Here is a 24,017-nt window from a genome sequence, read left to right as displayed (position 1 = left end):
CCATAGACCTTAGACAGAATCAAGCTCTTGACAATTTATTTCTCTGTGAATTGGAAGATGGACTTTAGTTTCTTCACCTGCACACTGAGGCTATGACTAGCTGCCTCATAGGTAGTAAGGATTAAATAAGAAAGAATACCACAGAATAGCTATTGTACCTTACATCTTCATAAATGTTAGTTCTTGAACTTTTCTTTAGATATCCTTTGAGCTCTGGTCCCAGTTCCCTTTTCTGCAGTCAGATGTTCTACCACTGAGCTATACCCCCTCCTAGTTCCCTTTTCTGGGTCAAATAAAAGGTTTTTTATGTTGTTGTTATTGTTGTTTTGTTGTTGTTGTTTGTTAGTAGCTTTGCTCTAGATACTAGAAATATCCTTGGTTAGGACCATGGATCCTCTCTTACACCAATTCCCATTGATCAATGGTTCTCATTCAAATTTGTTGAAGACATCGTGAGGTTTCTGGGGTACCCTTTTCTCCTGAAGAATAGGGGCCATTGCATGTTCAAGAGCCAGCACACTGCCCAAGTTCTAGGAAATGTTCAGGAAACATGCTGAACAAGTGAATGACTGAAAACTGATTGTGACTAGTCAACCAAAACTTAGCCAGTTCTAATGTTTCTGGATGCATTAATGCTTTTAAGCTTCTTAAGGGGAGTGTGCAGTGTAAAGGATAGAAGAAAGAAAAAATCGGACCTCTCAATGATCAAGTATCTGTAGACTTACCAGTTTTATAAACTAGTATTTCTCTTCCAAGGAAAGTCTGGGTGAGCCTGAGCACAGGAGTCATTGTCCCTTTTGTTACAAAGATCACTGGTTGAAAGAGTCTATCCTTGAGTGTGTCCACATCCATAGAGATACTGGCCCAGTCCAGAGAAAGGATGTCTAGAAGTTGAATTAACTGCTGGTGATTGTTGGGTAGAAATAGAAATCTCTGACTTTTTGTCAATAGATAACCTGATATAAAAAATCAAAGGGCACCACAAATTCATCAACATTCCTATAATGAGGCGGGGAACTCTTAATAGTAAACTAAACAGCTGAGTAACAGGATGACCGTACAACAATAGGGAGAGAATCGAGGCACTGAGGTCAAAGCATGGAGCCAACACCCACCTGGGATGGGGGTATAAAAGGCCCAGGAGGGAAGGAGGTTGTCAGACTCAGTGGCTTGGCCTTTCCAGCTGCTCTCAACCTTCTGTGCAACCTCAGCCTAACACCATGACTTCCTGCTACATCAGCTCATCCCAGTGTCCGGGCAGCACCAGGTTGCCTGCCCCAACAAGTGTCTATGGCCCCTCCATGGACCTTGTGACCCAGCCTGGGGCAGAGGCCAGGGCTGCCTCCCTGTGCCTGTCAGCCACCGTGGCACATGCCAACCGACCACGTGTGGGGGCAACCCCTCTGGGCAAACCCAGCCTGTGCATGCCCTTCAGTTGCTGCACCGCCTGCCCCTTGCCAGGGACCTGCAACATTCCTGGCAACATTGGAGTCTGTGAGAACTATGCGGAAGGCGCCCCGAATGGCCATGAGAAGGTAACCATGAAGTTCTTGAATGACCGTCTGGCCAACTACCTGGAGAAGGTGCGCCAGCTGGAGCGGGACAATGAGGAGCTGGAGATCAAGATCCGAGAGTCAAGCAAATGTCATGAGTCTACCATATGCCCAGACTACCAGTCTTACTTCCAGACCATCAAGGAGCTCCAGCAGAAGGTGAGGTTTAGAGTAGCCTGGGTTGCGTTGGGTCTGAGGAAGGTGGAAGGGCATGGCATTTTTCTCCTTTCCATTAAACATACCTTTGCCCCAGAACCAAGTCAGTGAGAGATTTGTTAGCTTCACACCCATAGGACATAGTCCTGAAGGCTCAAGGAGCTTTGGGTTCTTGGATTCTCTCGAATATGAGTGTAGATGCTACCTGTAGAGCTGGGGCCCAGAGTATGATGTTTTGTGTGCGAACTGTCTTCCTGCTTTTCCTCAGATCCTGTGCAGTAAGGCTGAGAATACCAGGCTGATTATCCAAGTTGACAATGCCAAGCTGGCAGCTGATGACTTCAGAATCAAGTAAGTAGGGCCAGAAGAGGGCTCAGAGTGACTCCTCTTTTTTGTTCTATTTCTAGATGCCCATCATGGTACTTGCCCAAAGTAGATGTTTGAAAATAGTTGCTGGATAGAAGCATTAATGGATCAATACCTAAGTGTTCACATTCTTCCTTTCCAAACCATAATTTAACAACTATTACTAGAAATTGTCCTTATATAGGAGAAAAAGAACAAAAGCATTGAAACAAAAAGAGGAAGTATCATCTAGATTGGTCAGGTCCCATGTCATTTTCTCCCCACATCTAGAAGGTAAGAGAACTTGGTATTAGAGCCAGAAACAAAATCAAGTCATTGTAAGAATAAACTTTCAATGCATTGGCTGTTGACAGATGCACTGACTCTTGGCCAAATTCATCGGTGGGAGAAATTGTCACTGTAATTCCTTGTTTTCAAGAGTTGCAATTGAATGAATGAGAAAGGTGTAAAAATCCTGCAAAATGATTAATCCATGGGATTAACTAGAAAGCTTTAGGTCCAGAAGGCTTACTTTTAAGCCATTCTTTTCCAGCTGAATGATCTTTTTTAGCCGGATGGACACTGCATTCTCGTTTGAACACTTTGGTTGAATCTGCGTATTTATTATTGACCAAGTGGACAATCCTGGAATATCCATTTATTCTTTCTGAGCCTCAGTTTCCCATTTCATCCCATCCAGTGGGCATAATGATAGTTGTCCTGACCATGAGCTCTGTAGCTACAGGATCCAATAGGGTGAATGTTGATGAATTGAGGAAATGAGGATCCACGTTGGTGGGAACCAGGGGCAGCTGAGAGGACATGTCCTTGGTGTCCCACTGACTTTGCATTTCCTGTGCTGGAAGGCATGAGAGTGAGCACGCCCTGCGCCAAATGGTGGAGGCAGACATGTGTGGGATGCACAAGCTCATGGATGACCTGAGCTTGGCCAAGGCTGACCCGGAGGCCCAGCAGGAGTCCCTGAAGGAAGAGCTCCTCTGCCTCAAGAAGAACCACGAACAGGTCTGGGCCGAGGACTGCAGCCCCTTGGGGGAGGGCCCTGGGCAGGAAGGAGAGCACTGCTCAGCTTGGGGCTCTAGGATTCGAACCTGGGCTCAGTTGGCATCGGGATGAAGAGTTGATCTGGGTCTGGGAGTCAGGCTGACTGTGTGGGAGGTGGTGGAAAGAGAGTGTCTTGTCTGTAAAGATTTGCCTTGTCAGTTTAGGAAGGCGTCCAAATGGGCTCTTCCCAGTGGACTGTGGGCAAGACCTTTCATATCAGCACACGAGTGGGGGCACCCCTCAAGCTATTAGTCTGGAGGAGAGGTTCAGGTGCCATCTGCTCTGTCCAAAGCCCTTTCCTCACTCAGGATGTGGTTGCTTCTGTTCCTGCAGGAAGTGAGCATTCTGAGGAGCCAGCTTGGGGACAAGCTCCAGATTAAGCTGGACGTGGAGCCCACCGTGGACATGAGCAGGGTGCTTCAGGAGATGCGGTGCCACTATGAGGCCATGGTGCAGACCAACCACAATGATCTGGAAGAGTGGTTCCGAGATCAGGTGAGGTCACTGCCTTGGAGCAGGGAGGGACCTTGGCTTTCCCATGGGAAGGTTGCTGATCATGTCTCTGTGGCCTTGTGCTTCAGTCTGAAAGCATCAGCAAGCAGGACATGTCGTGCTCCGAGGAGCTGCGGTGCTGCCAGTCGGAGATCCTGGAGCTGAGACGCACGGTGAACGCCCTGGAGGTGGAGCTTCAGGCCCAGCACACGCTGGTGAGTTTCTTTGCACGCCTAGAGGCCTCTGCTTGGCTCCCACTCCCAAGAGCAATTCCTGGTTCAGTACCGGCCCTCCTTAAATACAGACCAGGACACAGTTCAAACCTCAAATTCCTTGCCTGTGCAAGAACCTTCTCATAGATGTGGATGCTGGGGCATATGGGGCAGGTCCTGCACACTTATCCTGCGTCCTCAAAGAAGAGCAATGGCACATTGTTAGTTCTTCTAGCTGAGGTCTGCTAGCTGAGGTCTTCTAACAGGAGCTAGATTGTTCTCCAGGTCTGGCAATACCCCGGGGTATCACAGTCTTACTGGAGAGACTGAGAGCTACAGTCCACAATTTTCCACCTGCCTCCCCCTTTGCCATTACAGAAAGACTGTCTGCAGAACTCCCTGTGTGAAGCTGATGCCCGCTTCGGCACCGAGCTGGCCCAGATGCAGGTGTTGATCAGCAACGTGGAGGAGCAGCTGTCCGAGATCCGGGGTGACCTGGAGCGGCAGAATCAGGAGTACCAGGTGCTGCTGGACGTCAAGGCCCGACTGGAGTGCGAGATTGCCACGTACCGGAAACTTCTGGAGAGCGAGGACTGCAAGTATGTGTGATTGGGTCTTTTTCTGCCCGAGATACATACCTGATGGTCAGGCGGGTCCTCAGAGATAACTGATGGGGTTGTGGAAGGAGATGTCATCTGAAAGAACAAAGCTCCCTGTGCATGCTGGCTAAGGGACGCACTCAGCTCTCTGCTGTGTGCAGACTCCCCTGTGGGTCAGTTGTTATATGAAGAGCTGATTCCTAAGGCAAGTCCCCCCAGAGGGCTCCTGGATGTGGAAAAACATAGATGAGGGTAGACGAGGAACTGGTCAAATGGAGTTCATGCGGCCCTGTGACATGGTGGTAGACCCAAGTCCTTTACGTATTTGGTGTTGCCCTTTCTGTGCGTCCCTGAGACACCTTTGCACCTCTTGTGTCTAACTCTTCCTGTCTCTTTCTCTCTCTCCCTGCAGACTCCCCATGAATCCCTGCTCTATGGCTGCCTCCTGTGTCCTTTGTCCAGGCTGTGCCCCTGCCACCTGCAGCCCTCTCTAAGCCGGTGGCACGAGCGCTGAGACCCAATTCTGAAGGTCTGAATGCCAGCATGGAAGGTCAAGACTGGCTGCCCTCACCTGCTTAGTCTTCCTTCCAGGAAGACCAAACTCACTGGAGGCATTTTCACTGAATCAAAGTGTAACAGAAACTTCTAAGCAGTCGCTCCCTGTGCGTCCCTAGGCTGTGTTTCTCCCCCAAAGCTGTAATTGTCTTTCACTTGAGCTATTGTTTGTTCCCAGTACCTCTTCTGGGATTTTGGTTCTACTCCAATGCTTCAGCCTCTCCTAAGATGTAATTGGATTCCTGTACAAAATGGTCAATAAACCTCCTTCCTGCATTAAGTTCTATACTTCTGGTGTTTGGCAATGTATATGGGGAGATCAAGAGCTCTGGCCCTCAAGACCTTGGGTGGTCGCTGGCTCCAACATGTCTCTTTGCTGCCAGGATCTCTCTGGGGGCATTGGGGTCTTAGCCTCTGGATGAAGGCCCTTTGCTGACACAGGATGTGTACTTACCTTGCCCATCGATTCCTATGGACTGGTGAAAGCAAGCCATGCTGGCTGCCAGGTTTGAATTCCTTTAGAATAGCTCAGGACTAACATGTCTCTATCATGCTTTTGGCATCTTCAGACTCTTGATTTTGTCCAAGAGCAAAATCACACAACTTAGATTTCCAAGCTAGCCAAAGGGAGATCATGCTGAGAACTGCCCTGATCAGGTTGCCAAGTTCTCTCTCTCATTCAGATTGTCCCTTTTACGGAGGCATGGTGTTACCACATACTGTCTTAGATTGGGCTCTGGGGACAGCTGTCTGGGTCCTGGGCATATTTTCTTCCAGAGAGATGTGTGCCGGTCTCCACTGCTGATGCCTTTGGAGCACCGATGCTGACTGAGGAATGCAGTTGGTGTGAGTGCTTCGTATGCCTGTCTGCCATTTGGACATGGCTCTGACCCAGACTCAGGTGGGTCACAGCCAGGCATGGCAGCATAGCACTTGTGAGATTATGTGCCTTCTTTGCTGTCCAAGTCAGTTTAGCATCTGGCATGGGCTGAGCGTGTCCAAGAATAAAACTCTCAGATTTTGGCTCCCCTGTGTACCCTGGTCCAAAGACCAAGGCGGATTCGGTTCTTCTGCATGGTAGCATAGTATTGCGGAAAGAGCACTTGCTCTGGAGTTGGGCCAGTTTGGGCTCAGATCCCACCCTCTGTGACCCCAGTTCAGTGGCCAGGCCACTACACTCTTTTGAGACCTACTCTTCAGTTGTCAAAGTAGAAAAATGTTATTTCCCCTTCACTGTTGTTGAGGGATAATTCATACAATGCTCTTGGCATAGAGAGGGTGTTCAGTGGATATTGGCCTATGGGGCTCCCTGGGAACCAACAGGGATGACGTTTTCTTCTTAGAAGGAAAGCGGGACTGAAGAGTTGATAGCAGAACCCATTAGCAGGATCAGGGGCCATGTATTTCCAAGTCGGTGGCCTGGAAGTTTGACCATCCTCCTTGTCCACTTCTAAGCAATAAGGAAAACCAACCACTCTTGTTATTGGAGCTTAGTGTTTCTCTCCAAATGGCCTAACCCAAACCAACCAACCAATCAAACAAACAAAAGACATTCTTTGGGCTGTTAGAGGACAAGTGGGCTCTTGTGGGCCTCCTTCTAATAAGTAACTCACAAGAATCGTATGTTATAAGGAGTGGCCATAACTTTTTCATGTAACATGGTCGTGAAAATCTGGCCTGTTCCTGCCTTGACCGGCCAGGTCACAATCTGCATGCACTCTAATTTGGGACCCCCACGGTTAGTGGATGTGATAGGAAAGGCTATTCCGACACAGGGGGCACTGCAGTCTAGGGAAGCTGGCAAGTGGCTATTTAGCTGGCAGGTGGCTATCCTGCCTGGCCCAGGGCACCTGGACACTGGTTTTACAATCATCCGTAATGATGCCCGGCAGCTCAGGGCGCCCTCTGGTGCCAAAACCCAAGCACTTCTCCATTCACAGACCGGTTCTCGCGTCTGTACATTCCACCCTGGGCCCTCCCGCCTCCCTTGGTTCCACTGTCCTCGCATATTGGACTGATAGGAACCCTGGATGCAGTGTCTAGTTTTGTGTCTAGATTTCAATGAGGTTGATTGTTTTTTTTTCCCCCTGAGACTATTGCTCTCTTGGCTTGGAACCAGATCCTCTTTTGAGCCACCTAGTTAAGTTCCAAGCCCACTAGTTTTCAGATTACTACCTCTGCGCTACCAATGTGCTGATCTGTAATGTTTTTTTTCCAGGCGTCACACAATAACACCAGGCAGGCCTCTGCAGGCCTCTCCACTCATTGCCTGTTTTTTACTCCAAATGCCATTTCTCCCAAATACCAGCAAAGTGGAAGGAGTGAGGGTAGCTGGCTGCAGGCCCCAGGACAGAGGCTGGCAGTCACTGAGCCAGCTTTGGGGAAGGGCCCACATGTCTGCTCCCACCACCGTGTACTCCTGGAAGCCAAGAGTACTGAGGTGGAATTCTGGACTTTTCCGAACAGGAACATTTTTTATTTAGATACTAATTTTTGTGCGTTGTGGTCCATGACGTGCGATCGCTAACGCTTTGCCTCACCACTCCTTCATCCTCCTCCCTTCGTCTTCCTGACTAAGAACAAAATCAAATCTGCCCCTTCTGTTGGCCACTTATAATAATCTCCCCGAGTTCATCTCATTGAATCATTTCTTTGTTTTCTTGTCACCTAATTTAGTGTTTCTCAGCCTTTTTTTCTTCCTTATCTGTGGCTTTTCTTTAACAAATATTAAAAAAAAAAAAACCCTCACTTCTCACTTAATGTTGTTTTAGCTCTCAAAAATATGAATACTGAGGCCCGTCATGGCTAAAGGCTCATTGAGAACACAGGCGGTTTGTTTTTAAATGACACTCCCTCTAACCAAAATATCCTCCTCACCATGTCCCCTCTGGCAGGGAGAGGGGACGTTCCCTTGGAGAATCACTGCCTGGTTCAGGTAGGAGCCTCTGGGCTAGCTCAACCCAGGCTCTACCTGCCTGCCAGGTGTAAGAAATCTCAGAGACTCTGGAGAGTGTCTCAGTGAGTCCAAGCCACTCAGGTTGCTCTCGTGTGGCTCCAGGCCTTTCCCTCGGTCCTCCTGGTGGGTAGTCCCGCTGGGCCACATTTCACGTTCTCAGAACTTGAAGTCCGCATCCTCCCCCTCGAGCCAGCTCTTTGCCTTGACTTCCCGGCTTCCCTTATCACCCCATTCTTGTCCCAGGAACCCAGGGACCTCAAAGACTTTTGCTGTCTCTCCTTTGATCACCCCATATCACTCAGCCCTGTAGTGTTTTGGTAGAGTCCTCTTGTAACATGTCTGCCCCCTTCTCTTCCTCTCTGTTAGCACTCCTGATTTTACCACATGCTGCTAGGGATCTTGTAGGAACTTTCTCCTCTTCCGTCTGCCTCGTCTCCTCTGTACTGAGTTTATCCTGCACACACTTCAGCCTTTCACCATTTCATTGAACAGTTCCTGGGTATGTGTTATGTACCAGGCACTGCACTAGGTGCTGGAGATTGTGCAGAATGGAGATTCAGTGTTTCCATCCCAGGGTGCATTCTGGGCGCTGCTTTTCCTAAACTACCCTTTGGTCATCTCTCTTGTCTAGTCAAAACCTTCAGAGGACTCTGTCCTGTTCCCCGCTATACTCCTAGCTCTCTGGATGAGTGTGCAGCCCAGAGGGGACTGCGGCACTGGTTCGATGAGTGGAGCACGTGGATAGAATGGGTGTCCGTGGTGGCTGGCAAGAAGCCTTGGCTTGGGTTTGAGGGTCTTGGTTGACCTGAGCTAATGTTTCTCGGACTTCCTTTTCTAGTTTTGGGAGCTCAGACAAGTAACCTAACTGCTCTGAGCTTTTTGCTTATTCTATAATGGGATACTGGCAACCATTTTGCAGGGTGATTGAAAGGATTAAAGCCTGAGGTACAATACTGGGGAGCCCATAGTAGGTAGTCAAACGTGATAGTGTGTCTCAACTCTGAATATGTGGTGTGTGTGTGTGTGTGTGTGTGTGTTAAGAGAGAGAGAGAGAGAGAGAGAGAGTCATGAAATTCTGTGTGACTGCCAAGCCAGATTCCCAGCACCTAGTAGATATTAATCAGTACCACTTCACTTGACCTTCATCTGTCCGCTACAGACATTGTTTCTTGTGGGCAGACTTCATACCCACAGGTTTAACAAACACTGTATGGGTTTCCCCTCTGGTCCCTCCCTTCTCCTTCTGTCTTAGATGTTCTTAGAAAACAAACCTTTGTGAAGAAGAGTAAACTAGAAAGATGAAAACAAACAGAATTGCTTATTATATTAAAGACAACCCATGCTAACACATTTCAAGTGTGCACAAACATTGGCCCCTCCTGAATGCATCAAATACCAGTTTGCTACATTGGGCTTCATTTATGTAGGATGATGGCCACCAGAAAGCTCTTCTCTTTCTGTAGAACAGAGGTCCTGTTTTCAAAGTGTGGTCCCCAAACCCCAGAGTTGGTATCACCTGAGAATTTGTTAGAAATGCAGACTCTTGGGCCTGACCCCAAACCTACTGACTCAGATACCCTGGCATGGGGCTCTGGCAATCTGTCTTTCTGCAAGCCCTCCAGATGATTCTGATACAGCCTAAAGTTTGAGAATCAACTGTGTGGAAGTTATAAAAATATAAGGAGATGATTTTTTTGCATAAATTAGTATAAATTCCACTTCTATAGGCTTTAAAAATGCTATTTGACTCTTGGGGGTCTACATTTTTCTGTTATTCAAAGTTATCTCTGTTGGGGCAGGCCTCTGTTGGCTGCATGCTCGCATTCCTGAGGTTGCACCCCTGCTTCTTTGGAGCCCACCATTATGGTTCTGCTTCCAAGTGTGTGCCTGTGGTTATCTTTGTTTTCTAGAAATTCTTTCCCTCTTTCCTCTGCCTGTCCAGATCTTACCTGTCTTTCAAGCTCCAGCTAAAGTCTCTTGATGTCCAACCCTCCACCCCATGCCTGCAGCTCTCTCTGTGACTTTTCTTTCCTTTGAGTGACATGAACTATTTCTCTTTCTGCTCTGAGTCCCCTCTGCTCTTTTTGCTCTTTCTGCTTTCAGAGATGGGCACTTCTCTGATTCATCATTGCAATCCTCATGGTGACTTGAAAGGGCTTTGAACATTGGAGGAGGTTATATGAATATTGAATCACTTGGAGTAGCTCACTGGGACAAATTCACAGATGGTGGTAAGCCTCTGCCTTGGTAAATATTGCCCATATCCATACATAGAGTAATTAAGGGGGAAGTGTTCCCATGGGTCTCACTGATTGTATATGAGACATTGTATTGTATATGAGAGTTGGAGGGATCAGCATAGAGCACACAGGAGTCCTGGGCAAGAAGGTTTGCTGGGCCATTTGTTGGCAGCCTCTTAATGCCAGCTCATCAGAAATTCCATTCTAGGGTCCTCACTTAAGAGTAATAGAGGGGGTGCCTGGGTGGCTCAGTGGGTTAAACTTCTCCCTTTGGCTCAGGTCATGAACTCAGGGTCCTGGGATTAAGCCCCACGTCAGGCTTTCTGCTAAGCAGAGAGCCTGCTTCCCCCTCTCTCTCTGCCTGTCTCTCTGTCCACTTGTGATCTCTCTCTCTCTGTGTCAAATAAATAAATAAAAATCTTAAAAAAAAAAAAAAAGAGTAACAGAGACTCCATGGGATGTATTCATAGGAATGTATTCAGGATGGAAAGGGGATTAGAAAGAATTGAAGGTCTGCCATGTGGCCGAATGATTGATTTATCCTCTGTGGGACCCCATGGGTAGAACGAGAAAGTAAATTAACTAAAGGCAAACTCTCTGACTTACTTGCTAGCATACCACCAGCATCCAACATCAGACCCTGCCTGGCACAGTATGGGTCCTCACTCAATGTTTATTGAATGAATGCAGGAACAAATAAAAGCAAGAGCCATAAACAGCACGGAGGTAGAGATGTCTTTCTGCATAAAGGACATTCTAACTGTACCCTGTATGATAACTCCAGAAGACAGAGCTAGCTGTTATTATCTCTTGACTCTAGCATCTTGCCCAAAGCCTGGGAAACTGAGCCACAGGGGCCCAGTTGACCAATGACGGGAGGGGCCTTCTGGGGAGCGGTGGCCTGGACAATGAATTGGAAGGTTGTCAGAAGACATTTAATGCCAAAGGGCTTTAGACTAGAGGACTTTGAGATCTCCTTTGGCTCATATTCCATGTTTTAGAGCTACCTAAAACATGTAGCTACTGCCTCAAGGGCCCTCCTGGTGAATGCATTCATCTCAGGAATGGGGTCAAAGCAGCGTCTTCGTTAGCATAGCCTAGAAGCTGGCTGGCTGCCCTTTTCCAGAGCTTACTGAACAACTGGCCACGGGCTTATTTGTTTAGGAATAGAGGAGGCCATAAAGCTTCTGATGCGCTGAGTGTGTCTGAAGATTAAGGAAATTTAAATTTTATTTTACAGTCTGCTAAGTAAAGGACCATCAAGGTAGGTGCATTTCAAAGAAATGTACCAAGTTTCAAAAGATGGAAGATCAAAGTTCTTGAGTACGTATCTTCTTAAACAAGGTGAAGAGGGAGTCAGTGGGTGAGAGGACCAATGTCTTACAAGGAAAGCTGCCGGAAAGGAGGGGGAGGTGCCTGAGAACAGACACCATAAAATACTAATCACTGCCTGCCTTAATTAGCCTATAGACTCTAATACACAAAAACATAATTTTATTTCTTGAGAATCACAGATTACCCTGTTTCATTTATGAATTTTTTTCCCCCACCTCCTAAGCTAATTTGTCTCATGCTTGCACAGGGAAGTCTTAATTGCCCAAATCAGTTTGATAGGTGTTATTTTCATTTTAATTCCATTTAAAATACTTTAATTTCTCATTATCCTTTGACCCATGGTAATTAAAAAGTGTCTCTTCAGTTTTCAGACACCAAAATCAATTTGGAAGTTAGGTTTCTCTTTTGTTGTTTCTGGCCTGATGTTGTCCTCTAATGATGATACTGGAGACTTTCATCTCTTCTCTATTACTTTCCTCCATAAGGAACATAGATTTTTATTTTTCCTCATATTTGGGGAGAGTCAGCTTCCAGGGACAGATTCCCACCTTTGATTTGGGTTTACTTGAAGGCTATATATGGGGGTGGTCCTGGCATTCAAGGCTTCCCACAACCTGAACTGAATGCAGCTTTCCAGAGCTGGTATATGTGTCTTCCTTATAAATGCCAGCACAGTTATACTATCTTCCATTTTCCAGACACGTTTGATTCTGTTCATTTTGGTCTCTGTGAGTCTCTGTCCCACTGTATCCTGGAAACTATCATTCAAAACACATCTTAAATGCTCCCTGTTCCATGAAGTCTTTTTCTAGTCACACAGTGTGCTCTCTTCTTAAAATCTATGCAGCTTCTTTTTAAACCTCTTCTCTTATTGCATTTATAGTAAAGGTCATTTACTTTCTTATTCCTTTTACTAAAATCTAAGCCCCTCCCTCCAAGCAGGCTAAGCTGTGTCCCACAGTGGAGATCTCTATACACACCTGCTGAAAGAAACCAATTGTGATTTGTTTTGCTTTCCTCAATGTGCCTGATTGATGACCATTTTAGACTTTGCCATGACAGGAAGATTTGGAGGCAGGAAAAGAATACTGGAGTGGGAGAGATTTTGAGGGGATTTTAGGAGACTCCGGTTCTTGATTACCTCACAGACATAAGCTGACAGAGGGGAAAGAGACATAAGCCACAGAATGTGGCTTGAAAAAGACCTCATTTTCTCTGTGTTCTAGGACCCTGCAGTGAGGGGAAGTATCCTGTGTGGGTGAAGGCCTCTTTCATGAGCTCATTAACTCTTTATAAGAGACAAAAAATCACTGACTAATAGGGTGATTGTATGAGAATCAACATAAATATTAATGAGGAAAATGCCTGTTTTCTTGCACCAACACCCACTACAGACCTATATAAGGTCGGGAGGAAGAAGGCTTCTACTTCAAGCAAATCTAACTGTAGGCAAAGCACACGTCTGGCCTTCAGCACCATGACTTCTCATCGCTGTAGTTCTCTTCTCAGCGGACAGGTTCCGGAGACCAAGGCTGCCTCTCAGTGCCTGTCAGCCATCCTGGCACATGCTAACCGAGCGCGTGTGGGGGCAACCCCTCTGGGCAAACCCAGCCTTTGTATGCCTTTCAGCTGCCACACCGCTTGCCCCTTGCCAGGGACCTGCAACATTCCCGGCAACATTGGAGTCTGTGAGAACTATGTGGAAGGTGCCCCGAATGGCCATGAGAAGGTGACCATGCAGTTCCTGAATGATCGTCTGGCCAACTACCTGGAGAAGGTGCGCCAGCTGGAGCGGGACAATGAGGAGCTGGAGACCATGATCCGAGAGTCGAGCAAATGTCACGAGTCCACCATGTGTCCAGACTACCAGTCCTACTTCCAGACCATTGAGGAGCTCCAGCAGAAGGTGAGGTTTGTGGTGCTTCAGATCAAGGGTTGGTAAACTATGGCCCACTTGGCCTACTGACTGATTTTATAAATAAAGTTTTATTGGTACATGGCCATGCTCATTCATTAATGTATTGCATATGGCTGCTTCTGTGCTCTAATGGCAGAGTTGAATAGTTGTGATAGAGTTTCATGGTCTTCAAAGTCTTATATATTTACTGTCTGGCCCTTTATAGAAAAAGATTACTGACACTTGCACAAAATTTTCAGGGCCTGGATTGGAAGTAGAAACAGCCACTGTTGAAAAAAATTTTTTTTTTGGTTGTGGGAAGATAATTTCTCGAGTGCAGATGAATGGGAATATGTAAAAGATGAGATGTTGGAATTGAATCTCTCCAGGATACTGAGTCTATGTTTACTTAGTCTCGGTACTTAAAATTCTAACATTAAGGTTCCTGGGTGGCTCAGAGGGTTAAAGCCTCTGCCTTTAGCTCAGGTCATGATCCCAGGGTCCTGGGATAGAGCCCCACATTGGGTCCTCTCCTTGGCGGGGAGCCTGCATCCTCCTCTCTCTCTCTGTCTGCCTCTCTGCCTACTTGTGATCTTTCTTTGTCAAATAAATAAATAAAATCTTAAAAAACAATTCTAACATTGTAGTTGCAAAAACAGTGCAACCTAAGTTCTGGCGCAGTACAAGGCAGTGTATTCTAGTGCCTTTTATGAACCAATATATGTCCATTCAGTAGTATTTGTCTCTTCTGCATAGCTACTGGCCCCTTTGATAATCAATCCAATGCTTCTTAAGAAACTACACCTTTGCTTTGGAGATAGGAAGGCAAATCATGTCAAATAGGGGCCACAGAAACCCGGATAGATTCACAGAAGACCTTTGGGGAAGTTGGCCAACCAGCATAAGGGACTTCTGATCGAGAATCTGTCCCCCTTCATTTAAAGCTTTCATAACCAGCTAGCTCATTGTTCTGTGGCCTAGATTTCAGATCTTGTTTATATCAGGTTAAGTATCATGGCTGGCAAAATAAAATTAAGTCTCTCTTATATGTTCAGTTTGCTATTCCTTTCCATCTCCCAGTTCTTTTGGCTCTATGCCTTTTGTCTCTGCCAAGCATCCTCAAGCATAGCCCCAACCCTGTATCACAGCAGCATTTCTTACATGTTTGGGAGTTTGTGTTGTTCAAGGGGATGTTGTCGTTTGAATCTCAGCCAATGCAACTTCTTTTGACCCGAGGCCATTGTTGGCTCTGTGGATAGGGACTTACTAAACCTACTTTCTTTCCCCAGATCCTGTGCACCAAATCTGAAAACAATAAGCTGGTCGTGCAAATAGACAATGCGAAGCTGGCTGCAGATGACTTCAGGACCAAGTGAGTTGGGGTAGAACAGGCAGAGGGAGGAGGCAGGTGCCTAGCCTAATTTCTTGTCTCTTGTGATGCGGTTCGCATCAGAGATATAATTGACCAAGATCCCAAACTGATAGTTACAGCAGGAGGAAAGAGAGGGCATGATGTCCAAGGTCTTGAAAGAACACTCCTCTGCCCCTCAGTTGTTTAGCTTTTATGGTTCACGGCATGTTTGAGAATACATCATACATTTGCTGCTATTGTTCCCAGGACCTGGGGAGGTAGGCAGGGCAGTAATGGCTCCATCCTTGTGAAAGTACCAAAGCTCGGGGCTCTGAAGTGACCTGTCTGAAGCCACGTGGCTACTGAGTGGTAGGACTGGAACCGGCACCACATTTCCTACCCCGAAGGCCATTTCCTACCAAATTCTGCTGCCTCCATGAGGGTGTTTCCATGCTGCAGCCCAGCCAGTTGTGAGCACTAGCACTAGGAACTCACAACAAATATCATGCTCCACTGTCTATGATGGAGGCTTGGGAAGGTCAAAAGATTTATGCCACCTGAGAAAGTCCAACCCAGGAACAGGAAGGAGCATTGTGTTTTATTGTCTTTCTTCAGAGCTCTGTAGAAGCCTCACTCCTCTGGGGCTAAAGAAAGCCATTTCCAACCTCCCATTAGAAGCGTTTGGCTTGGGCGCCTGGGTGGCTCAGTGGGTTAAGCCGCTGCCTTCGGCTCAGGTCATGATCTCAGGGTCCTGGGATCGAGTCCCGCATTGGGCTCTCTGCTCAGCAGGGAGCCTGCTTCCTTCTCTCTCTCTCTGCCTGCCTCTCAGTATACTTGTGATTTCTCTCTGTCAAATAAATAAATAAAATCTTAAAAAAAAAAAAAAGAAGCGTTTGGCTTCTAATCTGAGAGAGGACCCAGAGTCTGCCTTAGTAGGGGGCATGGAAGAAGAGGGTCTGTGGGGATCACCTGGCATGGCAATTGTCAGATTACTCTGCTGCCCTGTCTTTGGCCATCAGCCCCTGAGGGCAGATGCTGACCATGTGTCTACCCCAGCACCCTCAGTACTGGCCGCTCTGCCTAGTGGTGCTTAGTGTCAAATGAATGGGACATACCCCATTGCTTTTTGGGCTGGGAGTGTGCCACCTACAAAATGCCAGCTCACAATTAGACTGCAGAAGGATGCTGGTAGAATGGCTGCCAGTGTCCTGGGGCCCCTTTGCTCTCTACCCCCTACTCCTATATCATTCCTGCTAAAGGTACCAGACGGAACACTCGCTCTGCCAGCTGGGGGAGGCCGACATCTGTGGCCTGCGTAGGGCACTGGATGACCTCACACTCGCCAAATGTGACCTGGAGGCCCAGCTGGAATCCCTCAAGGAGGAGGTGCTCTGCCTTAAGAAGAACCATGAGCAGGTACATGGCCCTTTGTGTCAGACTTTCTTGGGATGAATTCGGGCTCGTTTGGGGGGAGCAGTGAAGCTCTTCTTCCTGCTCAGGATGGAAGCTCTGCAGGTCTTGCCCTGTGGTTAAACCTCAATAGCTATGGAGGTGAGCTCCAGCTTTCAGTAGAAAATTGCTCTTCATTCACAGCCTTTGGAAGTTGCTAGGCTAATGCTAGGCTAGTGCCTTATCTGCAGAGGAGCACAGGGAAATCACTGGGGAGGGTAGATAGTGGGAGATGAGGCTTTGGGGTGGAGGGCAGTGGGGACTCCATGACTGGGATGTCCCCCTCCTGTGCCCACAGGAAGTCCACATTCTGAGGAGCCAACTGGGGGACAAGCTCCAGATTAAGCTGGATGCTGAGCCCACTGTGGACCTGAGCAGTGTGCTCCAGGAGATGCGGTGCCACTATGAGGCCGTGGTGCAGACCAACCACAATGATCTGGAAGAGTGGTTCCAGGATCAGGTGAGGGTGCTGTCTCAGAGCTGGGAGGGACCCCGGCTTTCCCATGGGAAGGTTGCTGATCATGTCTCTGTGGCCTTGTGCTTCAGTCTGAAAGCATCAGCAAGCAGGACATGTCGTGCTCCGAGGAGCTGCGGTGCTGCCAGTCAGAGATCCTGGAGCTGAGACGCACGGTGAACGCCCTGGAGGTGGAGCTTCAGGCCCAGCACACGCTGGTGAGTTCCTGTGCACACCTAGAGGCCTCTGCTTGGCTCCCACTCCCAAGAGCAGTTCCTGGCTCAGTACCGGCCCCCCTTAAATATAGACCAGGACACAGTTCAAACCTCAAATTCCTTGCCTGTGCAAGAACCTTCTCATAGATGTGGATGTTGGGGAATGAACATTCACCCATATGGGGCAGGTCCTGCACACTTATCCTGTGTCTGCAATGAAGAGCAATGGCACATTGTTGGTTATTCTATCTGAGGTCTTCTAACAGGAGCTAGATTGTTCTCCAGGTCTGGCAATACCCCGGGGTATCACAGTCTTACTGGAGAGACTGAGAGCTACAGTCCACAATTTTCCACCTGCCTCCACCTTTGCCATTACAGAAAGACTGTCTGCAGAACTCCCTGTGTGAAGCTGATGCCCGCTTCGGCACCGAGCTGGCCCAGATGCAGGTGCTGATCAGCAACGTGGAGGAGCAGCTGTCTGAGATCCGGGGTGACCTGGAGCGGCAGAATCAGGAGTACCAGGTGCTGCTGGACGTCAAGGCCCGGCTGGAGGGCGAAATCAACACGTACCGGAAACTTCTGGAGAGCGAGGACTGCAAGTGTGTATCCCAATGTTTGTGCCAATGTCATGTATAAAAACAAAGCCCTTTTGTGGGGATGATTTGAAAGGAGGGGTGGCATGGCAGATTGCATCTCTGGGGACAAACTTGCTACCTGGTAAGCCTGGTGAGCTGCTTGGACATAAGGGAAGGTGTGAGGGAACTTTTCAGCTCATGCCATCCATTCTGCTGACCACGTTATATTCCCAGATGCCAGTCACTGCCACAGGGGGGCCGAAATACTGAAAGCTCAGTGTATTTAGGTTTTGTTAAATTCTCTCTGGAAGAAGTATTCTAGTAACAGGGATTCTTGATGCTCAATGTTAAAAAACATTGCTAAGGGCATTTGCAACCCTTCTTTCATTTTGTCCTCCCACTGTGCTGTGCAAGAGGTAAGGTGCAAGAGGTAACACCCCGTTAAGCAATAAGGAACAAGACTGGGGGCTATGTGTCAATCAGGAGGGCAGCTGAGCTGCTTTTGCTTGGCCAGCCTTTCTGCCTTTCTTGTCCGTGTTCCTTTACCTGCATCCGGAAGGGCTGGTTTTGCACAGGGGCACCATGAGCTCTGGTCCCAGCTCCACTGTGGACTTTCTAGGCCCAGCTGGAACTCCAACGTCTACAATCCCCTTTTGCTTTTCCGATTTTGAAATGCCTGTGTACTTTTGTCTTTCATGCACTTCTGACGTCAGTGTTTCAAACACGTTTTTCTCTCCGCAGGCTCCCTTGCAACCCGTGTGCGACCCCAGCTTCCAGCACCCCCCGCCCAACCCCTGCAGCCTGTACCCCCTGCTCTCCCTGCCTTTCTGGGCCTCCTCGGGCCTCTTGTGGCTCCAGCTCGACACCTCGATGCTGACACACTCCTCAGCCCTGAGGACTCAGGAGATGGGAACCGTCTGCAGCTCCGCTGTCTCCATTCCGCAGGCCCGACCCCCGAGGGCTTGCTCCCTTGGCCTATAGGGCAGGAGACTGATGCCCGGTGACGCTTCTCTGCTGATGGGCTTTCTAGTCCAGCAGCTCAGCTCTGGCTTCCTCTCTTTAGGGTGTCCTGAACACTTCTTTTGCTTTCTCCTGTTGCTTCACAGTCTGAGAAGTGGTAGGTAGCCTTGTTTTTATTTTGCTAATAAACCTCACTTCGGCAGCACGAAGAGTCCAGGGCCCGTGGTCAGTGTCTCCATCCTATGCCAAGAGTGTTGCCGAGGGACCCCTCAAGACAGCTGTTCCCACAGAAGCAGGGGTTGGGGGCTCCCTCACAGAAGGGGTCCTGGGAGATGGCAAAGGCAGCCAGGACCACAGTTGAAAATCGGCCTGCAGCAAAATGACACCGTTGACAGATACCCAGCTGTAACTGGGTATCCATAAGTATCTAAAGCTTATTAGAGCTGGATTCACAGAGCTTTTAAAATACTCGCACCAGCTAAAATCGTCCCTTATCAGGGCAGAGCCTTCATCCTTGTGCAAAGGAGAAGCTCAGGTCAGAGTTTCTGCCAGGACCCCTAGAATGCTCTACTTAAAGTAAGCTTTTGTGATCATGGGCCCATGACAAGCAAGGCTTAGTCCTGGGGATTCAGAGATCTTGCGACAACAGAGGCCTGACAAAGCCCACAATGAGGGAGCATCTGGTGGCTGAATCAAGACTTGAACCCTGGTCTCCCTGAGTTAGGCCCAAAGCCCATACTTTGGAGGCACTGTAGGGAAAAATATTAAACATGAGAAGTTTTGAGGTAGTGGTTCTAAAAGTGTTCCAACCAGTAGAACCAGCTTTACTTGGGGACTTTTAGGAAATGCAAAGTCTTGGGCCCCACCTCCGACTTTCTGAATAAGCAGTCTGATTTATTGAACCTTCCAGGTGATTCTATACAGGCTCAAGTTTGAGAATCACAGGGTTAGGGCGTTTCTTTGGAGACTGAACCCCTCACGGGCCAGATGTGTTGTAGAAGGAGTTGGCTGTGGCCTCCTATAGATCCTGTGTGTGAGCAGTATCTCATCGGATCAAGGCAGCACCTTTCCCCTGCACGCTATGAAATGCTGAATGTATTAAAGGATGATGGTTGCTGAGCCTGTCAGACTATCAGTCTAGAGAAGGCCAAATGGACCCACCCAAGCTTCCTCATGAGCTCCACTAGCAAGCTTACTGGCAGCTGCTTGGCTTGGACCTTGTAGACAGTAGACACATGAACCAGAAGCTCCATGTTTAGGCAGCCATGGCCAAGAACAGCATGTCTCCAGAGAGCATTGTCAGAGCTGCCCAGAGACGGGAAGCAGTGAGTTCCCCATCATTGGAGGCATACAAGCAGGTCTTTATAACCACCTGGTGGGGGTGTTGAGGAAGATACTCAGGCATCTGAAGGGGCTGGATGAGATGGTTGTAGAGGGTGTTTTAGTTCCCAGATTCTATGACCCCCCGAGGTCTAGGTCTTATTCACTGGTGAGGTTACAAGTGTTAAAGGATAGCTGACACACCAACCCCCACAAGCTGGTTCTTGTCTCCTCTCTGCTCTGTGAGATCTCCAAATCAGAGTAGCCTGCTGAGAAATTTACAAAGTCCAGCCCATCCTGGTGAGGAGTGACCATAGTCCCAAGCCTGAAGGGTGGAGAGATCTTAAGCCAGGCCCTGGTTTTTGTGCCTCCGACTGTTCTCAAATCCAAAATCCTACCTGTTGGCCACCATCTGTGTGGGAAAGACTGATTTGCTTGGAAAGCACCAGGACTTCCAACACAGGGAATCTGGAAGGGTCAGAGGCTGTCACATCCTTCCCTCCCTTCTCCTCCACTCTGCCTCTGTTCTTTTTTCGAAGCTGTATAGGTATTTGGGTACAGGTGACATCTCTCTGTCTCTCTTTTTAAGGACTTTTTCCCAAGATTTTATTTATTTATTTGACAGAGAGAGAGAGATCACAGGTAGGCAGAGAGAGAGGGGAAAGCAGGCTCCCCATCAAGCAGAGAGCCTGATGCGGGGCTTGATCCCAGGACCCTGAGACCATGACCTGAGCCAAAGGCAGAGGCTTTAACCCACTGAGCTACCCAGGCGTCCCTTTAAGGATTTAAAAAAAAAGATTATGTGTGTGTGTGTGTGTGTGTGTGTGTGTGTGTGTGTGTAAGAGAGAGAGAGGGAGAAATAATGCAAAGCAGGGGGAGTGGCAGACAGAGCAGGCAGAGGGAGAAGCTGACTCCCTGCTGAGCAAGGAGCCTGACATGGGGCTCGATCCTGGGATCCAGGTCACCATGACCTGAGCTGAAGGCAGACACTTAATCCACTGAGCCAGGTGTCTCAGGTGATACATCTCTAAGGGTAGGTCCCAATAAGAAAGAACAATCTTGGTAAGTCTTAATTTAGCACCTGGCCAAAATACCTTTGCTTTTCCTTTGTACTTTAAAAGCTCCTTTCATCCAACAAGTTCAAAGCAGTCTAACAAAACAAACCCACTTATTCTTGCACCGTGACAGTAGGTGAGCATTGCTTTTCCCTTTTAAGGAGAGGGAGAGAAGGTGAGTCATTGAGTGGTTGAGGGATTCTTCTGGTGACATGAAATGAGTCAGTGGGGCCCCAGGGTAATTGACCTGTGCTTCTTAAGTTCATGTCCAGCCCCTTGATTATACTTAAAAGAGGAGATTTGATGAGACATTGTGTGTGTGTGTGTGTCTGTGTGTGGTGCGTAATGTATGTGTGAAGTGGTTTGGGTTTCCTGGGAAGAAATGCTGGGTGGAAGCATCACTCTGTTTGGGGTGTGTGTGAAGAGCTTCTTCAGAGACCAAACAGTCCCTCATCACCACCATCATCACCATCATCGTCACCAACACTGAAGCTCACATTCATTGAGCCATGGCACTCATCTAAGTTACAGATACATTTATGTATATAAACTCATATAATCCCTGTTTTGGAGTGAGAAACCATGGCTCAGAGAGATTAAGGAACATGCCCAAGGTCACACAGCTAGTAGGTGGTGAAGCCAGGATTGAGATCCAGGCTGTCTACCTCTAGCAACTGTACTCCTAACCACTGTGCTGCACGTAGCCCAAGTCTCCGATTGTGTGGGCAGGATGACAGAACCATAATCACCCCATTGTTTTGGTTCCTTTTCCTTGAAGGAAATGGTAGAGTGTTTATGCTAGCAGAACCACTGCTGAGAATTTCTGCCACAAAGGGCAGCACAAGAAATAAAGGTTGTACCTCATTTCAAAATAGTCTGAGAACCCTGGCAATTTTAATGACTGCAAATCATGAAAGAAGGTCACCCCCGCCCCCCCCCCCCCCGCCGCCATTGTTAAAAATACTCTGTCTACTGAGGAAGAGGAGAGAAAAACAGTCCGAATCACTTACCTATCCATCCCTTCACCACTTACAACGTGCTTTCACACAGGCTATCCAGTTTGAAATGCCCCAGACGCCCGGGAGAGGCAGAGCAGGCTCCACAGTCCCCATTTTGCAGGGGGAGAAGTTCAGGGTTGGGAGGGAAATGAGCCCATGAGGTCTTCCTGTGGTCCGTCTCTCAAGCCCTTTGCCCGGTCCCTGTACGCAACTGCTAAGGGCTGGAGGCAGATCTGCCTAAGACTGCCCATTCAGACTGACGGTCTGATCCTGCGGTGAGGTGGCTCCGATGGATTTTATAGGGCCTGGGAATCTCCCCAAGGAGAATCTTCCTGTGTTTACTCCCATCTTGCCGGATCTTCCCCATCCCAACCACATTTCAGACCGAGCTTCTGTCCTTTGGCCGTCCCCTAGCCTTCTTCAGCTGAGGCTCCCCTTTTACGCTGGGCTTTGTGTCTAAAGCTCCCTCCCTTGCCTCTCCCTTCTCCCTGCAGGGTTGCCGGACATGCTAAACACGTGCCCCGAGGCCCTCCACCAAGATGCCTCTCCTGGTAGTAGATCTCTCTCATCCCAAGGGTGGCCGGCGTGTGCCTGCTCACCAGCTGGCTCACGCGTCACCCCCATTTTCCCACATAAGTCTCAGGCCCTTTGACACTTCCTCTTTCACTTGCTTGATTTAATATTGCTTCTTCTTCTTCTGCTACCCCATACTGTGTCCTGGAGAACTCTTCCACGTGCTTGGAAGCGTACCCAAGTACCACGATGCCTCTGGGGATCCCGTGGGGCAGCCAGACCACTCGACTGTGGTGTCCAAAGCAAAAAGAACCAACTACCAAAAAAAAATAATAACCAGACCTCATGGAAGACAGGATTCTTAAAGGGATTAAGGCTCTGAGGAGACTGCTTCTTTGAATCCTACCCCCGAGTCACCTAGGGAATAGGGTTTACTACTCAGTTTCCTTTGGGATACAGGTAAATAATCTGAAATGGTCTCATCCCCCATCTCCAGGCAGAGAATCAGACACTGGTTTAAAATGATCTGACTGGAGGCTGGGACAGGAATATGTGTGGGAAAGAAGTGAAGGAATAAGGAAGAAACTTTTGGGAGGGTAGGGTCCAATGATATCACCTTATACTAAAGGTTGTTGTGGGCCCATATGTGTGCTCAGCAGGACTGAGGGCTCACAGAGGACTGCAGCATGTCATCTCCCCACTGTCCCCGTGTCCCTGTCCCCCTGTCCCTGTCCCCAGCCCTGCCAGAGATTCAATAAATGACTTCTGCCCTTAATGTTGTACATGCAATTTCCTAATTACATTAAATACAAACATATTTCCAGACATGTCCATCTCACATCTCTTAAATATCTCACCGTTTTGTTTCTCAGATATTTTGGGGACCCATATGAGCCTGAATTGCTCATAAAAATATAATCCTCTACCAGAACGATGATTCTTCTCTTCCAATGTATCCCTGTGCCCAGCATGGAGAAGCTGCACCATAAATGTGTTTTGAATAAAATTGATCTAAAGAAAGAACGTGGGCTTGATCGTCTCTTGACCACTCAGTTTCTCTTTGAGTGAGTACAATTTGCAGATATTTCAATTAGGAAATCGAGAGAGTACACAAAGTTGACTCCTAGCCTGTGTGAGTTCTCGAAGACCTTACAGTGCAGGAGTCCCTTTCCCCCCACTAATTCAAGAAGCAAATTCACTCAAGCCTACTGGAATTTTAAAAAACACTACAAGGCAGAGGCAAGATTTACAAGGGGATGGCAGCATTGTGTTCACTCACCAGTCACTCCGTCTCCTGTCCCTCTCCTGAATCCTTGTGCCATTGCATCTGTGGGGTGGCCAGCAGGGAAAAAAGAATCTCTGGTTGTAGCCTGTTCATTCCTGTGTCTTTGGTGTGGTTTCTGGTTGGCCATGATCTGAAGCCAGTGCAGCTCTGTCCTCCTCTGCTTCTTTCTTCCTTTCTCCTGTTCACACCTTTCTCATTCAGGAACAGGAGGCATTGTCCCCTTCTGACCTTATGCTGCCGCGTATAGACAATCCTGTATTTCTCAGCCACAGACAAATCTCAGACAGGATCATGGAGGTGATGCTCTGGTCTGGGCACCTCGGGAAAGGTCACTTCTTTTGGAGGCCTCAGAAGCTGTGATCCCATGTCTGTAGATCTTTTCTGAATCATCTTGATTTACATCATGTGGGACTTTCAGCAGGGTGGGTCAGTCTTCTGCC

The 24,017-nt window shown here is 48.1% G+C and overlaps 2 protein-coding genes across 2 annotated transcripts; both read left to right on the top strand.

Moving 5' to 3' along the window:
* The first annotated feature begins 1,164 nt into the window (after positions 1-1,164).
* On the top strand, positions 1,165-5,250 carry LOC309851181 (keratin, type I cuticular Ha7-like). Its single transcript, XM_082706058.1, has 7 exons — positions 1,165-1,712; positions 1,978-2,060; positions 2,921-3,077; positions 3,450-3,611; positions 3,698-3,823; positions 4,199-4,419; positions 4,832-5,250. Exons 1-7 carry the CDS (start codon positions 1,221-1,223, stop codon positions 4,911-4,913), a joined length of 1,323 nt encoding a protein of 440 aa, XP_082562184.1. The 5' UTR covers positions 1,165-1,220; the 3' UTR covers positions 4,914-5,250.
* Positions 5,251-12,982: 7,732 nt separating this feature from the next.
* On the top strand, positions 12,983-18,323 carry LOC309851448 (keratin, type I cuticular Ha7-like; the record flags this gene model as incomplete). The annotated part of the gene is made up of 7 exons (XM_082706767.1): positions 12,983-13,411; positions 14,692-14,774; positions 16,013-16,169; positions 16,501-16,662; positions 16,749-16,874; positions 17,250-17,470; positions 18,188-18,323. 7 exons carry the CDS (start codon positions 12,983-12,985, stop codon positions 18,321-18,323), a joined length of 1,314 nt encoding a protein of 437 aa, XP_082562893.1.
* Positions 18,324-24,017: the final 5,694 nt, after the last annotated feature.

The sequence above is a fragment of the Mustela nivalis genome (assembly GCF_964662115.1).
Source record: "Mustela nivalis genome assembly, chromosome: 17".
NCBI classification, from domain to species: Eukaryota; Metazoa; Chordata; class Mammalia; order Carnivora; family Mustelidae; genus Mustela; species Mustela nivalis.
Note: the sequence above shows the minus strand (reverse complement) of the source record. Positions and strands in the feature narration are given on the sequence as shown.

Bases quoted from the DNA above. Each gene is read 5' to 3' on its own strand.
- LOC309851181 (XM_082706058.1), top strand. From the start codon at position 1,221: ATGACTTCCTGCTACATCAGCTCATCCCAGTGTCCGGGCAGCACCAGG. The intron at 1,713-1,977 runs GTGAGGTTTAGA...GCTTTTCCTCAG, and splicing joins TCAAGGAGCTCCAGCAGAAG to ATCCTGTGCAGTAAGGCTGA. The intron at 3,078-3,449 runs GTCTGGGCCGAG...CTGTTCCTGCAG, and splicing joins TCAAGAAGAACCACGAACAG to GAAGTGAGCATTCTGAGGAG.